Below are 17,502 nucleotides of genomic sequence, written 5' to 3'. Positions count from 1 at the left end.
TGACCCCTAATACTTTACAATGCAAGTCAGTTTATAATCTCAATTTACTGAAATACATCATTGTTTTCAAGAGTTCATTCTGTCCTTCAAGAGTGTCTTTTTATAGAATGATGGCAGTTAAATTATTCCAACTTGTATTTCTTCTATATGCGTTTTAGTTCCCATGGGATTCTTTACTGGGGCATTTTGAGTTTCTTGTGAGTTAGTTTTGTTTACTAATACAACTAAATTTTGTATTTTATTTACAACAAATTAGAGAACAGAATAAATCCTATCCCCCAAATCTGTTCAGAAATCTTTCTCCTGAATTACTTATATTAGCCATATCTGAGTTTAAGGACTTTTAAGTAGTTCACTATCAATAGTGGACTTTTTCTTTTTTGAAGTGAAAAAATGAAGCTCTGCTATTTTGACTTTCCTTCTTTGAGCTAAAAATAAGGCCCTACTATTATTTTAATATCTCTTATTTTATCCCTAACCCTTGCCCTCTGGATTTCTTGAACTGTTCTCTTGGAGACTGCCCTAGAATTGTTTTTTGTCAGAGACTTGTAAGAAGCAGCTCATTAAAAGTTCTTATCTTTTAGAAATATATTTTGAAATATTTAGGGATAAAAGATATACTGGGGTTTTTTTAAAAATATTTGAGGATGGTGAGAAAATGAGTGGGAATGGATAAAACAGGATTGGTAAAGAATTAATCATTTTTGAAGCTGGGTAATAATGGAATAGGTGGTTTCATTTTATTTTTCTCTCTACTTTTGTATATATTTGAAAATTTCCATAAGTTAAAAAATGAAAATAGGACCCAAATGGAGGTTTAAGTTGGGCAGTATATAATGCAAATTTGAATTCCACTCTAAAAATAAAATACATTGTGTGATATTGAACAAGATAATTTTGTGATGTACAAATATAAATTTTAAGTAGACTTTCATTTTGCTGATGTAAAGGTATATTTACAGTTAAGTGAGCACAGTCACTTCTTACTGTTACAGCTGAAAGCTTGTTCTTTTCTAAAGCAGGTTTAGTTGAATGACTGTATTAATAGTTCTCATTGTTTCAGGTAGTCCAGCAGCCTTCAGGAGGTGTTGCAAAACAAGTGACCACACTTTCCCATTCCTCAGCATTGACGATTCAGAAATCTGGACCGAAGAAGATGCCAGTGAGCACCGCAATACCTACCAGCCAGTTTCCTCCAGGTAGACCCCAATCCATCCCTGCCTCATCACACTGGGTTTGGAATATGATGGGATTTTTGTATTCTCTTTTTTTATTGTTATATTAAGAGAAGATAGTCTTTTAAATAAGACCTAGGAGGGAGGGCTGAAAAATAAACATTTATTAGTACATCCTTTGTACATACATAGCCTACTTTTTAGGGATATGTGTTGCTTTAGAATAAAAGAAGCAGCTGCTCATGGTATTTTGGAATTAGAATAACCTCTTTTTAAGTAAAGCACTTTTTTAACATAAAAATTGCTATAACTTTATTTCTTTTTAGACTGTACTTTTTCTAAGTTTGAAATCATTCTTACATGTAAAAGTTAGAGATTTCATATGTTTTTTAAATCTACAAATATAAATGATATATTATTAACATTTATCACCTGTCACTTTTTCTGCATGTTTTTATAATGCCGGTAATTCTGTAGACTGTTTGAAGACTATTTAAAAAGAAATGGATATGTCTTGATTTTATAAATGATTGCTTGTTCAGGGAATATATTCATTGTCATTTTTGAATTTAAACATAGTTCTAGGACAGCTTGAAATTTTCTTTGATTATTTTGTGTATACTAAAAGCTGTTATTCTGCATTTTTCCTAATATGGCATGATTTTTTTTAAAAAGTTCATTTTTCTTTCTTCCGTTGTTTGTATAGCTTCCATTCTAAAGCAAATTACCCTGACAGGAAATAAGATTCTGTCACTCCAAGCATCTCCTGTTCAGAACAATAAAGTAAAAGAAAATGGAACAACATCCTTCAGGTAAAGAAAATAAATAGTTAAAATTTGGTCTCGTTAAAGGAAATAGTTAAAATTTAATCTGGTTAAGAAAAGATGAAAGAATAATACTTATGAAGTAAATATATTGATGCCTTAAAAAGCTGACAGTACTTTATTGAGTATAATTTATAAACAAGCACACAAATCTTAAGTATATATTTCTATGAATTTTGATAAGCATATATCCCTGTATAATCAAGATACTGAATATATCCTTCACCTTCATGCTCCTTTCAAATCAATTACCTCTGACCCCTCCCTCCAGCAGCTGCTATTCTTACATCCGTCTCTATAGATCAATTTTGTCTATTCTTAAACTTCACATAAATGAAAAATTACATTAACCTTTTTGCATCTTTTTTCACTCTGCATGTTTTTGAGATTCATTCATATCATTTTGAATATTAGAAGAGTGTTCTTTTATATTGGTGAGAAGTAATCTTTGTATAAATGTAAATCTATCCTTTTTCCTGTTGATTGACATTGGGTCATTTCTGCTTTTTGACAATAATATGTAAAGCTGCTATAAACATTTATATACAGATTTTTATGTGAACATAGTTTTTCTTTTCTCTGTAGTAAATATCTAGGAATATGACTGTTGGATCACTAGGAATGTGTTTAACTATTTAAGAAACTACCAAACTGTTTACCAAAGGAACTACGATTTTGCATTTCTACCAGCAATGATAAGAGTTCATTTGCTCTTCAACTTGGTCAGCTCTTGGTATTGTCAGTTCTTTTGATTTTTGCCATCCTAATAAGTATATTGTGGTTATTTTTGTGATTTTAATTTGCATTTTCCTAATGATTAAAGACCTTGAGCATCTGTTCTTGTATTTATTTGCTATCCATATACCTTCTTCAGTGAAGTCTGTGTTCAAATGTTTTGCCCAGTTTTTCTTACTGAGTTATTTGTTTTCATATGGTTGAGTTTTTAGCATTTTTATGTATCCAAGATTCATGTCTTTTGCCATGGAGTGATTTGGGAAAAATTTCTTTGTAGTGTGTTACATCATTGCTCACCAGTGTCTTTCACAGAGCAAACATTTAATTTTGCTAAAGTTCAGTTCATTGTTTTTCTTTGTAAATTATGCTTTTCATGTTTTATCCAAGAAATGTTTGTGCAACTCTAGCTTACAAAGATTATCTCCTACGCTTTATTCCAGAAGCATTACAGTTTTAAGTTTGTCCTTCTTGTATTGATATTCTTTAATTTCTGCCTATTACCTATACAAAAATCCACTTTCTTTTTCCTCAACCTTTTCCCAGTTTTAGTTGTGTCATTTCTTTGTCACAATATAAAAACATTTGTACTTTAGTCTTTTTTTTTTTTTAAAGATTATTTATTTATTTATTTATTTATATTTATTTGACAGAGAGAGATTACAAGTAGGCAGAGAGGCAGGCAGAGAGAGGAGGAAGCAGGCTCCCCGCTGAGCAGAGAGCCCGATGCGGGACTCGATCCCAGGACCCTGAGATCATGACCTGAGCCGAAGGCAGCGGCTTAACCCAGTGAGCCACCCAGGCGCCCTGTACTTTAGTCTTTATTCCTCATCTCCACCGGTTTTTAGTTATTGGTCTACTTTTTTTTTTTTTTTAAGATTTTATTTATTTGACAGAGAGAGAGAGGGGGGGAGAAGCAGGCTCCCTGCTGAGCAGAGAGCCAGATGTGGGGCTGGACCCTAGGACCCTGAGATCTTAACCTGAGCTGAAGGCAGAGGCTTTAACCAACTGAGCCACCCAGGCGCCCCTGTACGTCTACTTTTATATTAAAATGATCATCTTCAGTCCTTTCTCTGAATTTTTCTTAGTTATCTCTTGGTTGGATGAAGTTCATATACTCAAGAAAGGCTCTTTTGGTATAGAATATTCTAAATTCTTATATGTTAAAAACAGTTTCAGTGTCCTCCATACTTGAAGGACAGCTGGCTGGATTTGAAATTAACATTTTGTATTGCATTTTTAAAAATGCTTCTCTACTATTGTCTTGATATTTGTTTTATTATTTATTTAGGCCTTGAGAATTTATTTATCTTTGAAATCTAATATTTTTATATTAAGATGTACAGTGAGACATTGACCATTCTGACTTCACTTTCCCAGGTTACCAGTTGGCCCTTTTAATATGTGGATTCTGGTCTCTTAAATAAATGTCTGTGAAGTTTTCTTGGATTGTGGTTTGAAATATTAGTTCTAGCCCATTGTTTTATGTTTTACTCTCCATGGAGTGCGGTAGTATGGATTTTATTCTTTTTACTTTCCTTACTTCCCATTATTTTGCTTCTGATCTTGTTTTATCTCTTTCATCTTCTTTTCATTTTCTTCATTGTTTTTACACTGTTCTTGAATGTGTCTTGATAGGGTTTTGGTTGCATCTCTTGGCCTATGAAAAACCTCCTTGATTCTCTTGTCTGCAGCACTATATGAGTTTTTCCTTTCCCCATTTTCGTTCCCCACCCCTAAGCTTACATATGTAAGTCTGTGAAGTTTAATTAAATGTAGCTCATACTGTGATCTACTAGGATATCTTTTTATTATTTTCTGATTTGGGATGTACTTTGTCTTCTGATAGAATATTTCATCCTTATGCCTGCCACTGCCACCAATTCTCTGGCCTCTTTACAGCAGTTTTTTCTTAGTCTGATTTTTCCACAGGCCTTAAGTCAGATGATGTAGGAGCACATAGGTGGGTCAGGGAGTGAGTGTGTGGAGAACTGATTGGCAGAGGACAAGAGAACCTTCAGTGGGATTTGTTTCCCCCTTTTTTTTTTTTTCCATTTATATTTATTTTGAAGTTTGGATATTCTTTGAGTTATGCTGACATTGTGGTTTTCCTTATTTTGTGTTGTTTTGGGAGGAAATGTTAGAAGATGGACATCTAGGCAGACATCATTGTTTTCTAAAGCAGTGTGTTTAGTCTGTGTCAGTCAAGATACATAGACTATTTTCAACACCCCAAAAGCTTCCTGGTGCTCTTTCCTAGCCAGTCCCCTTGTTACACTCCAGCCAGCCACTGAAGAGTTTCCTGTCATTGTAGTTTAGATTTATATTTTTAATTTTAAGACATTTATTTTAAAGAAAGAGAGGGAGGGAGAGTGAGCTTGAGGGTAGTATCAGAGGGAAAGAATCTCAAGCAGGCTCCCTGCTGAGTGGGGAGCCCAACATGGGGTTCAGTCCCGGGACCCCAAGATCATGATAAGAGCCAAAACCAAAAGATGGATGCTTAACTGACTGAGTCACCCAGGGGCTCATAGATTTATCTCTTTTATTTTTATTATTTTTTAAAAAATATTTTTATTTTAGAGAAGGAGAGTATACATGCAGGCATGGGGAGGGGTAGAGAGAGGGGGAGAAGCAGACCCCCTGTGGAGCAAGGAGCAGGATGCAGCCTTGATTCCAGGACACTGGGATCTTGACCTGAGCAGAAAGCAGAAGCTTAATTGACTCAGCCACCTAGGTGCCCCAGATTTGTCTTTTTAAAATGGTTGCCTTTTTAAAAGTTGTATGTTGATTTTGTAATTATTAATCAAGTTAACTCTGCCCTTACCAGAAATCATAAGTGCCATTTCTTTTTTAAAATATTATTGTTATCTGATGGAGGTATCTTTTTTTCTGGGCAGGGAGTGGGGTAGCAGCAGTGGGGAGAGAGAAAAAATCTTTAGCAGGCTCCACACCCCAGCACAGAGCCAAGGCAAGGGAGGGCTTGATCTCACAACCTTGAGATCATGACATGAGCCAAAATCCAGAGTCTCAGGAGTGGATGCTTAACCAACTGAGCTGGTAGAAGTATTTTATCTTCTGTGTTCTTACAATTAATCATGCTTATTTTAATATTGCTAATATCCATGTTAACTGTAAGTCTGTCTTTTACCTGGCTTTTTTGTCCTGTTTCTTGGTCTCCACCTAGTAATTTTTTTTGAGTCAGTGTCAGATATGTTTAAAAAATAATTATGGAGTTTTGGATTAGTTACCTCCAGAAAGAGAATTTGCCCAATTTTGTGTTTGGCAGTAGAGGAGCAGATTGCCTCAATATAGTCAGTAATTGAGCTGGTTCAAAGCTAGGTTGTAATCTTTCCAAGATTCTGTGTCCCTTTGGTTCTCCTAGCTCCAGGATGTAGTCCCTTAAGAGTTTCAACTAAGAGTTAGGGTGCTTTTCTCTTTGTTGGACTCTGAACCCCAATTTTTATTTCCTCTGTACTTTAAGAGTGCTTAAAATTCACCATGCTTTTGTTGTTGTTGTTGTAAACTGTCTTAATTCTTAATTTTTCCGTTTTTAAAAAAATTTTGGGGGTGCCTGGGTGGCTCAGTGGGTTAAAGCCTCTGCCTTTGGCTCAAGTCGTGATCCCAGGGTTCTGGGATTGAGCCCCGCATCGGGCTCTCTGCTCAGCAGGGAGCCTGCTTCCCCACCCCCCTGCCTGCCTCTCTGCTTTCTTGTGATCTCTGTCAAATAAATAAATAAAATCTTTAAAAAAAATTTTTTTGGGGAAAATATACATAACAGAAAATTCACCATCTTAACCATTTTTAAGTGGCAGTAAGTACATTCATGTTGTTATACAACCATCATACTATCTATCTCCAGAACTCTTTTCATTTTATAAAATGAAACCACCTTTTAAACAATTAGTCCTCATTCTTCCCTTCCCCCCACCAGCCCCTGGCAACCAACATTCTACTTTTCTATCTTTGTGATTTTGACTACAACAGTCTCATGTAAATGGAATTACACAGTATTTGTCTTTTTGTGACTGGCTTATTCCACTTAGAATAATGTCCTCAAAGATTGATCCATGTTGTAGCATAAGTCAGAATTTTATATATCCAGAAATGGAGTTATGGGATCATATGGTATTTATTTTTAATTTTTTGAGGATCTCTTATTCTGTTTTCCACAGCAGTTGTACCATTTTACATTCCCGTCAACAGTGCACAGGAGTTCAAATTTCTCCACATTCTTGCCAACACTTGTTATTTTCTGGTTTTGTTTTCTTTGGTAATAGTCTTCATAATAGATGTAGGTGGTATTTCTTTGTGGTTTTGATTTGCATTTGCCTAATGATTAGTGATGTTGAGCATCTTTTCTTGTGCTTATTGGCCATTTGTATATCTTCTTTGGATAACTTTCTAGTACTTTGCCCATTTTATAATCAGATTTTTTTGTTATTGAATTTTATATTCTGTATATTTCTCCCTTATTGGATGTATGATTTGCAAATATTTTCCTCTGTGGATTGCCTTTTTACTCTAAAGTTAATGTCTTTTGAAGCACAAAATTTGTGAAATCCAGTTTGTTTAATATTCTTTTGTTGCTTGTGCCTTTGGTGTTATATCCAAGAAATTATTGCCAAATCCGATGTCGTAAAGCTTTTGTCCTGTTTTCTTCTAAGAGTTTTACAGTTTTTGGTCCTATATTTTTTTTATCCTTTCTGGTTTTTGATCCTTTTTTCAGTTATTTTTATATATGGAATTAGGTAAAGGTCCAGCATCACCCATTTTAATGTAGATATCCAGTTTCTTCATCTCTATAGTATTGCTAAAAATAGTATCCTTACCCACTGAAAAGTCTTGGCACCCTTGTCAAAAATCATTTGAACATAATATGTAAGGGTTTATTTATGTATTCTCTGTTCCGTTTCATTTGGTTATTTGTCAGTCTTTATGTTAGTACCACACTATCTTGATTTCTATAGCATAGTAGTAAATTTTGACATCAGGAAGTGGGTCTTCCATCTTTCTTTTTGGATTGTTTGGCTATTCAGGGTCCATTGAGTTCCATGTGAATTGTAAGTTGGGTTTTTCTATTTCTGCAAAAAATGTCACTGGGATTTGATAGAGGATTGCATTACATCTGTAGATTGTTCTGGGTAACATGACATCTTAGTAATATTTGCAGTCTGTGAATATGGGGCATTTCTATTCATTTATGTCTAATTTCTTTCAACATTTTATAGTTTTCATTGTGCAAGTCTTTTGGCTTCTTGGTTAAATTTATTACTATTTATTTTTGTTGATGCTATTGTAAATGTAATTTCTTATTTCCTTCACAAATTGTCCATTGTTAATGTATAGAAATGTAACTGATTTAAAAAAAATTTTTTTTAGAGATTTTATTTATTCGACAGAGGGACACACACAGCAAGAGAGGCAACACAAGCAGGGGGAGTTGGCAGGCAGAGGGAGAGGGAGAAGAGGCTTCCTGGTTGAGCAGGGAGCCTGATGTGGGACTTGATCCCAGAACCCTGGGATCATGACCTGAGCTGAAGGCAGATGCTTAATGACCGAGCCACCCAGGTGCTCCATGTAACTGATTTTTTAGTGTGTTGACTTTGTATCCTGCTACTTTGTTCAGTGCATTTATTAATTCTAACTTTTTGTGAAATCTTTAGGGTTTTCTAACACATGGGAACATGTTGTCTGTGGGAATGGAGATAATTTTACTTCTTCCTTTCCAATTTGGATTCTCTTACTTCTTTTCTTGTGTAATTGCTCTGACTAGATCTTCCACTACCAGGTTGAATAGAAGAGGCCAAAGTTAACATCTTTATCTTGTTCTTGATCTTAGAGGCAAAGTTTTCAGTCTTTCATTATTGAATATGTTTTTCACTGTGTGTTTTTCATACATTTTTTAAAAAAGAGTTTATGTACTTATTTGACAGAGATCACAGGTAGGCAGAGAGACAGACAGAGAGAGAGTGGGGGAAGTGGGCTCTCCACTAAGCAGAGAGCCTGATGCGGGGCTCGATTTCAGGACCCTGAGACCATGACCCGAGCCGAAGGCAGAGGCCTAACCCACTTAAGCCACCCAGGTGCCCCAGTTTTTCATATGTTGTTTATTATGTTGAGATAACTTTGCTTCCATTCCTGGTTTTTTTAATGTTTTTATCATGAAAAGGTGTTGAATTTTGTAAAACTATTTTTCAACATCAGTTGAGAGGATCAGAGGCTTTTCCCCCTCCTTTTTGTTAAATTTTTATTTCTGTATTAAATTGATCAGATTTGTCTATTGAGCCATCTTTGTACTCCAGGAATAAATCCCACTTAGTCTTGGTGTATGATCCTTTAATATGCTGTCGAATTCAGTTTGTTAGTACTTTGTTGAGGAATTTTGCATCATTGTTCATAAGGGATATTGGTCAATAGTTTTCTTTTAAATGTTTTTAATTTTTTAAAAAATATTCATTTGAGAGACAGAGAGCGTGGGCAGGTGAGGGGCAGAGGGAGAAGAAGAGACAGTTTTAAGCAGAGTCTGTACTGAGCACAGAGCCCAAGGCAGGGCTTGATCTCACTACTCTGAGATCATGACTTGAGATGAAACCAAGAGTTGGACACTTAACTGTGTCACCTAGGTGCCCTCCCCCACTTTTTTCTTTTTTTAAACTAAGTCCTATGCCTAATGTGGATCTTGAACTCACAACTCTAAGATCAAGAGTCACATGCTGTACCAACAGAGTCAGACAGGCACACCAATTTTTAGTTTCCTTATGGTATTTTTGTCTGGCTTTAGTATCATGGTAATGCTGGCTTCATAGAATGGGTTAGGAAGTATCTTCTCCTCTTCAGTTTTTTGGAAAAGTTTTAGAGGATTTGATATTAGTTCTCCTTTAAATGTTTGGTATAATTCGCAGTGGAGCCAGAGCTTTTATTTGTTGGGAGATTTTTTGATTACTAACTCAGTCTCCTTAGTAGTTATTGATCTATTTAGATTTTCTTTGTGATTTTTTTGGTAGTTTTTGTGTTTCTAGGAATTTGTCCATTTGATCTAGTTTATTCTCTTTTTTTGCATATAGTTTTCTTAGTATTCTCTATTTTTTTTTTATTTCTTCAGAATCAGTAGTGATGTCTCTACTTTCATTTCAGTTTTTAGTTCATTCAAGTCTCTTTTTATTTATTAGTCTAGCTAAAGTTTTGTTCATTTTTCTATCTTTTCAAATACCAACTTTGGGGTTAATTTTCCTTATTGTTTTTCTATTCTCTTTTGTTTATTTTTGTTCTAATTTTTATTTTTCCTTCCTTATGCTACTTTGGGTTTAGATTGTCCTTTAGTTTTCTAGTTCCTGAAATTGTAAAATTATTTTGTTGATATGAGATCATTCTTGTGTTTTTTTTGTTTGTTTGTTTTAACTTGAGAGAGAGAGAGAGAGAGAGAAAGCACAGGCCAGGGGGTGAGGGGCAGAGGGAGAGGGAGAAGCAGACTCCTAGCTGAGCAGGGAGCCCGATGCTTGGTTCCACCCCAGGACCCTGAGATCTTGACCTGAACCAATGTCAGTGTTTAACCGTCTGAGCCATCCAGGTGCCCCTTAGATTTTCTCTTTATTGTTACTTCCATTTTTTTCATACATAATTTTTTTGGCTCTCCTCATATCTTCCATTTGTTTTTTTAACATCTTTTTTTTTTTTTTTTTAAGATTTTATTTATTTGACAGATAGATGACAAGTAGGCAGGCAGAGAGAGAGGGAGATGCAGGCTCCCTGCCAAGCTGAGAGCCTGATTCGGGGCTTGATCCCAGGACCCTGAGATCATGACCTGAGCCGAAGACAGACGCTTAACCCACTGAGCCACCCAGATGTCCCTGTTTTTTGAGCATCTTTAAAACAGTTATTTTGAAGTCTTTGTCTAGTACATCTATCTTGGGGTCTTTTTCAGAGATAGTTTCTATGGATTATTTTTTCCTTTTAATCGGTCATACTTTCCTATTTCTTTGTATGTCTCACGATTTTCTGTTGAAATTGGACATTTGACTCTAATAATGTAGTGTCCCTGGAAATTACCTTCTTCCCATTCCCTAGGGCTTGTTGCCTTTTGTCTTTTGTGTGTGTGTGTGTGTGTGTGTGTGTGTGTGTGTTTTGTTTTTGTTGTAGGATCAACTTAACGTATAAACTTTAGATTTTAGATTGTTTTAGCTTTTGATTTTTCCCTGGGCGTGTCTGGTGACTTTCTTATTTCCCCTATGTATGCAGTTGCCTTTGAATGTCCTAATCTTTCATATCTGGCTTTCAAAAGAAGAAAATGAGGGTATGGGGGAAAATGGGACTGGCCCTTTAAATGCCTTAGAAGTCACTTTGGCTAGAGGATGAGGGCTTTGCAAACAGAGGGAGAAGTAGCAGCAACAATGGCCACCCACCTCATAGTCTGCACCACTGAGATCAGAAGAAACAATCTGTGATTTGAGCATATATTCCTGATAATTGGAGGACAATTTCTCCTCCCCGCCCCCGCCCTACCCTAGTTGCCACAAGCTGTGTACAGACTGCTCCAATACATGTGCATTGCTCTTTGCACCAGGGCTGGAGCCTGGGGGATGGGTAGCCCTTGCCAAATAACAGCCAAAATTGACCAAAACCCCAATTTCTTACAAACCTTCCCCTGGAAGTTGGAAGCCTTCAAAAGATTCAAAAGTTCCAAAGTAGTTATACCAGACAGATTCCTGATGCTCTTCTGCCATCTCCCAGAATCCTTCTCAGAGTACTCTTCATAAACTTTTTGCAGAGCCTCAGTGTTCAGTGCTTTGAATGAAAAATCACACAATGTCAAGTCTGCTTCTTTGTGCCTCAGTTCTTTTATAGGAACGTGGCTTTCACCCTGAATATTGGCAGCCTCAAAAACCTTGAACTCGAACTTTCTCTCCATCGTCATGATATTGCCTACCCTCTCCATGGCTTTTTTTTTTTCTCTCCATTTTTTGTTTTTTTAAGATTTTATTTACTTATTTATTTTCCAGAGAGAGTGAGCGCACGAAAACAAGCGCACACAGGCAGGGGGAGCAGCAGGCAGAGGGAGAAGCAAGCTCCTTGCTGAGTAAGGAGCCCAGTGTGGGACTTGATCCCAGGACTCTGGGATCATGACCTGAGCCAAAGGCAGACCCTTAACCAACTGAGCCACCCAGGTGTCCCCTCTTCATGGCTTCTTAGTGTTGTCTTCCACAGGAATTTGCACATGCCCAAAGGAAAACAGCATAGACAAAATTGGGTTTCTGTTGGTGAGTTTCTTTTATCTTGGGACTGTGTCTTCTCAAAACCTGGTTTCCTTGGCATGTCTCTGCCTTCAAACAGACTTAAAAAAAAATGTTCTGGCTTTGTTAGTTTTTCTTTCTTTCTTTCTTTCTTTTTTAATTTTTAATTTCTATTCAGCGTAACAGTATTCATTGTTTTTGCACCACACCCAGTGCCCCCATGCAATCTGTGCCCTCTCTAATACCCACCACCTGGTTCCCCCAACGTCCCACCCCCCGCCCCTTCAAAACCCTCAGATTGTTTTTCAGAGTCCATAGTCTCTCATGGTTCACCTCCCCTTCCAATTTCCCTCAACTCCCTTCTCCTCTCTAACTCCCCTTGTCCTCCATGCTATTTGTTATGCTCCACAAATAAGTGAAACCATATGATAATTGACTCTCTCTGCTTGACTTATTTCACTCAGCATAATGTCTTCCAGTCCCATCCATGTTGCTACAAAAGTTGGGTATTCATCCTTTCTGATGGAGGCATAATATAATACTCCATAGTGTATATGGACCACATCTTCCTTATCTATTTGTCCGTTGAAGGGCATCTTGGTTCTTTCCACAGTTCGGTGACCGTGGCCATTGCTGCTATAAACATTGGGGTACAGATGGCCCTTCTTTTCACTACGTCTGTATCTTTGGGGTAAATACCCAGGAGTGCAATGGCAGGGTCATAGGGAAGCTCTGTTTTTAATTTCTTGAGGAATCTCCACACTGTTCTCCAAAGTGGCTGCACCAACTTGCATTTCCACCAACAGTGGAAGAGGGTTCCCCTTTCTCCACATTCCCTCCAACACATGTTGTTTCCCGTCTTGTTAATTTTGGCCATTCTAATTGGTGTAAGGTGGTATCTCAATGTGGTTTTAATTTGAATCTCCCTGATGGCTAGTGATAATGAACATTTTTTCATGTGTCTGATAGCCATTTGTATGTCTTCATTGGAGAAGTGTCTGTTCATATCTTCTGCCCATTTTTTTATATGATTGTCTGTTTTGTTGAGTTTTATATGATTGTCTGATTGTTGAGTTTGAGTTCTTTATAGATCCTGGATATCAACCTTTTGTCTTTACTGTCATTTGCAAATATCTTCTCCCATTCCATGGGTTGCCTCTTTATTTTGTTGACTGTTCCCTTTGCTGTGCAGAAGCTTTTGATTTTGATGAAGTCCCAAAAGTTCATTTTTGCTTTTGTTTCCTTTGCCTTTGGAGACATATCTTGAAAGAAGTTGCTGTGGCTGATATCGAAGAGGTTACTGCCTATATTCTCCTCTAGGATTCTGATGGATTTCTGTCTCACGCTGAGGTCTTTTATCCATTTTGAGTTTATCTTTGTGTACGGTGTAAGAGAATGGTCGAGTTTCATTCTTCTGCATATAGCTGTCCAGTTTTCCCAACACCATTTATTGAAGAGACTGTCTTTTTTCCACTGTATATTTATTCCTATTTTGTGAAACTAGAAGCTGGTTTTTTGAAAGAATCAATAAGATCGATAAACCATTGGCCACACTAATCCAAAAGAAAAGAGAGAAAGCCCAAATTAAGAAAATTATGAATGAAAAGGGAGAGATCACAACTAACACCAAGGAAGTAGAAACAATCATCAGAAGTTATTATCAACAGTTATATGCCAATAAGCTAAGCAACCTAGATGAAGTGGATGCATTCCTGGAAAACTAAAAACTCCCAAAATTGAACCAGGAAGAAATTGACAACCTGAATAGACTGATATCTAGTAATGAGATTGAAGCAGTGATCAAAAACCTCCCAAAAAACAAGAGCCCAGGACCTGATGGATTCCCTGGGGAATTCTACCAAACTTTCAAAGAAGAAATAACACCTATTCTGAAGCTGTTTCAAAAAGTTGAAGCAGAAGGAAAATTTCCAGACTATTTCTATGAAGCCAGCATTACCTTAATCCCCAAACCAGGCAAAGACCCTACCAAAAAGGAGAATTTCAGACCAACATCACTGATGAATATGGATGCTGAGATTCTCAACAAGATCCTAGCAAACAGGATCCAACAGCACATTAAAAAGATTATCCACCAGGATCAGGTGGGATTCATTCCTGGGCTACAAGGATGGCTCAACATTCGCAAATCAATCAATGTGATAGAACAAATTAATAAGAGAAGAGAGAAGAACCACATGGTCCTCTCAATTGATGGAGAAAAAGCATTTGACAAAATCTAGCATCCGTTCCTGATTAAAACGCTTCAAAGTGTAGGGATAGAGGGAACATTCCTGAACTTCATATAATCTATCTATGAAAGACCCACAGCAAATGTCATCCTCAATGGGAAAAAGCTTGCAACCTTCCCGTTGAGATCAGGAACACGACAAGGATGCCCACTTTCACCACTCTTGTTCAACATAGTATTAGAAGTCCTAGCAACAGCAATCAGACAACAAAGAGAAATAAAAAGTATCCAGATTGGCAATGAAGAAGTCAAACTCTCTCTCTTCGCAGATGACATGATTCTTTATATGGAAAACCCAAAAGACTCCACCTCCAAACTACTAGAACTCATACAACAATTCAGCAACATGGCAGGATACAAAGTCAATGTACAGAAATCAGTGGCTTTCTTATACACTAACAATGAAAATACAGAAAGGGAAATTAGAGAATCGATTCCATTTACTATAGCACCAAGAACCATAAGATACCTGGGAATAAACCTACCAAGTAATAAGGTAATAAATCTTACCAAAGAGGTAAAGGATCTGTACTTGAGGAACTACAGAACACTCATGAAAGAAATTGAAGAAGACACAAAAAGATGGAAGACCATTCCATGCTCTTGGATAGGAAGAATAAACATTGTTAAGATGTCTATACTGCCTAGAGCAATCTATACTTTTAATGCCATTCCAATCAAAATTCCACCGGTATTTTTCAAAGAGCTGGAGCAAATAATCCTAAAATTTGTATGGAATCAGAAGAGACCCCGAATCACTAAGGAAATGTTGAAAAACAAAAATAAAACTGGGGGCATCATGTTACCTGATTTCAAGCTTTACTGCAAAGCTGTGATCACCAAGACAGCATGGTACTGGCATAAAAACAGACACATAGACCAGTGGAACAGAGTAGAGAGCCCAGATATGGACCCTCAACTCTATGGTCAAATAATCTTGTTAGTTTTTCTTAATCAACAATTGTCTGTTATAAGTGACTGTCACTAAGTAGAAATCCTAGTGTAACTCTTTATACTTTTCTGTAATGCCAGTATTTATTGGAGTTAGTGTTTTCAGTACATTTATGGTGTATTTTGAGGAACAGAAGTTCTTCATTTCAAAGTAGTTGTATTTTTTAAAAAAGTAGTTGAATTTAGCAATTTCTTTTATGAATTGCTTATATGAATATGCTCCTTGATATCATAAAGATAGCCTCCTTTACACTGTTCTAAAAGTTTTGAAATTTTACTTCTTATATTTAAATCTTGGTCAACAGCGTTCAATTTTGGTTTTGTTTTTTCTTATAATATATGATAGAAATCCTAATTCATTCTTTTCTGTATGCATAATCATTTGTTCCAGCAGCATTAATGAAGACTGTCTTTCCTTAGTGATCTATAGTATCTCCTACGTCACATCTAGAGTCTTTTCTAGGCTATGATTTTTAGTTAATCTTTTCCATCCCTATTTTGTCTTATTGGTTAATTTGTTCATTTCCAATAGCATGCTTCTCAGTTTACTATAGCTTCATAATAAATTTTGAATCTGTTAAGGCATCTCCTTTACGTACTCCTTTATTTCTTCTCTGTTTTTAACTTACGTACCCCACCCTTCCACTGTTGTTGGCTTTTCTTGAGTTTTTGCTGTTACATATAAATTTAAGTATTAGTTTAAATTCCACCAAAAATGTCTTCTGCAATTTGAATTGGCATAACATTGAGTCCATTTTCCTTAAGCTGATTTCTTTATAATTTTGAGCCTTATATCTATAATTATAATTTATATTTTCCTTTATGCATGCCTTCTTTAACATCTTTCAATAAAGTGAAATAATTTTATCTACACAGGTTATACAGAATTTGTTGTATTTATATGTTGTATTTATTCTTAGGTAGCTTTTTATTGCTATTATAAATATTTTTGATAACTACCTATTCTGTTATTATGATATAGAAATGCACATTGCTTTTTTCTTTAATCCTATGCTAATTAGCTTATTAGGATCATATTTCTGATAATTTTAGATTACCTTAGGTTATTTATATAGATGATATTAGGAGTGATAGAATTATGGTAGAATTATAGGTTTTTTTTTTTTTTGGCTTTCAGTACTTTAAAAATATCAATCCATGGTTTTCTGGTATCCATGTATGTATTCATCTTCAAAAGTAAAACATATAAGGAAAAGTCACCCTGAGAGTTAAACTACAATGAAACAGCAGCACATTTGAAACCTCAGTGACTTCAAACATTGGATGATCAAATATTCAATGTGAAAAATTATTATGAAATGGTTAGAAATAAAATGCGGAATCACAAAACTGAGCAGGGAACAATTTTCTGTTTAAAAATGAATACAGTGATTTGAAAAAGGGACATTTAGAAATAAAAAATGTAGGGCACCTGAATGAGTTGAGCATAAGGCTTTTGATTTTGGTTTAGGTCATGATGTCAGGGTCTTGAGATCAAGCAAGCCCTGCGTCAGGTTCCATGCTGGGCATGGACCCTGCGTGGGATTCTCTCTTTCCCTCTCCTTTCACCACCCCCACCCCCACCTTGTGCACACCTGCTCTCTCTCAAAAAAAAAAAAGGTAAGCAAATACAATTTCTGAGTTTAAAACCTCATTGGATGGGTAGATCAGATTAAACCTAAGGACCTAAACTGAGTTTGCTTTACTCTAGAGAGGATTTGTGACTTTCTTTCTCATGGGAACAAGGGGTGGTTATTGACTTGGGATCACTTAGTACCTGTTATAGGGAACCTGACTTAACCCAGAAGTCTCAGATATACTTTCTTCACTTTAACAGAGGTCCAGGCAGTAGTGCCAGCCACAGGCATTTGCCCCTAAGGCAGCTAGCTCTACCTTTAGAGTGTGGTTATTGCTTATTTTTACTGACAACTTTTTTGACAACTTCTGTGCACCCAACACTGGAATGAAAATGTCTTAGGCTGATCTAGTTCGAATGTCGTGTAATTTTTCCTCAGTAAATCTAGTCCACTTACTGCCTGAAGCAAAAATGCCACCACTAGTATTTTCTCTGGGAAATTTCTAGCATATTACTTTTGCTCATTTATCTGTTGAATGCTTACTGCTTTCTAGACATATATAGGAGAATACTTGTTGTATATGTTATAAATATCTTTTTCCCAATCTTTTAACTAATAACTTTGTTTTTAGAGTCTTTGTTTTAGAAGACTTTAAACCACAGTATTAGATTTATTGCTCTCATGCTTTATGACTTTTGAATTTCACTATATTCTAAAAAATCTTTCCTCATCCTGAGTCCATAATGATGTGCTTCCATATTTTCTTCC

At 36.1% G+C, this 17,502-nt stretch overlaps 1 protein-coding gene across 4 annotated transcripts in view; it reads left to right on the top strand.

Moving 5' to 3' along the window:
• TAF4B (TATA-box binding protein associated factor 4b) overlaps window positions 1-17,502 on the top strand; it is a 146,842-nt gene that overhangs the window by 36,880 nt on the left and 92,460 nt on the right. For all 4 annotated transcript variants that reach the window (XM_032310461.1, XM_032310460.1, XM_032310459.1 and 1 more), the window contains exons 8-9: window positions 1,064-1,199; window positions 1,882-1,987. In XM_032310461.1, coding sequence (XP_032166352.1) covers window positions 1,064-1,199; window positions 1,882-1,987 — 242 coding nt within the window. The remainder of the gene's footprint in view (window positions 1-1,063; window positions 1,200-1,881; window positions 1,988-17,502) is intronic.

Source organism: Mustela erminea, chromosome 13, assembly GCF_009829155.1.
Source record: "Mustela erminea isolate mMusErm1 chromosome 13, mMusErm1.Pri, whole genome shotgun sequence".
Lineage (NCBI taxonomy): Eukaryota > Metazoa > Chordata > Mammalia > Carnivora > Mustelidae > Mustela > Mustela erminea.
Note: the sequence above shows the minus strand (reverse complement) of the source record. Positions and strands in the feature narration are given on the sequence as shown.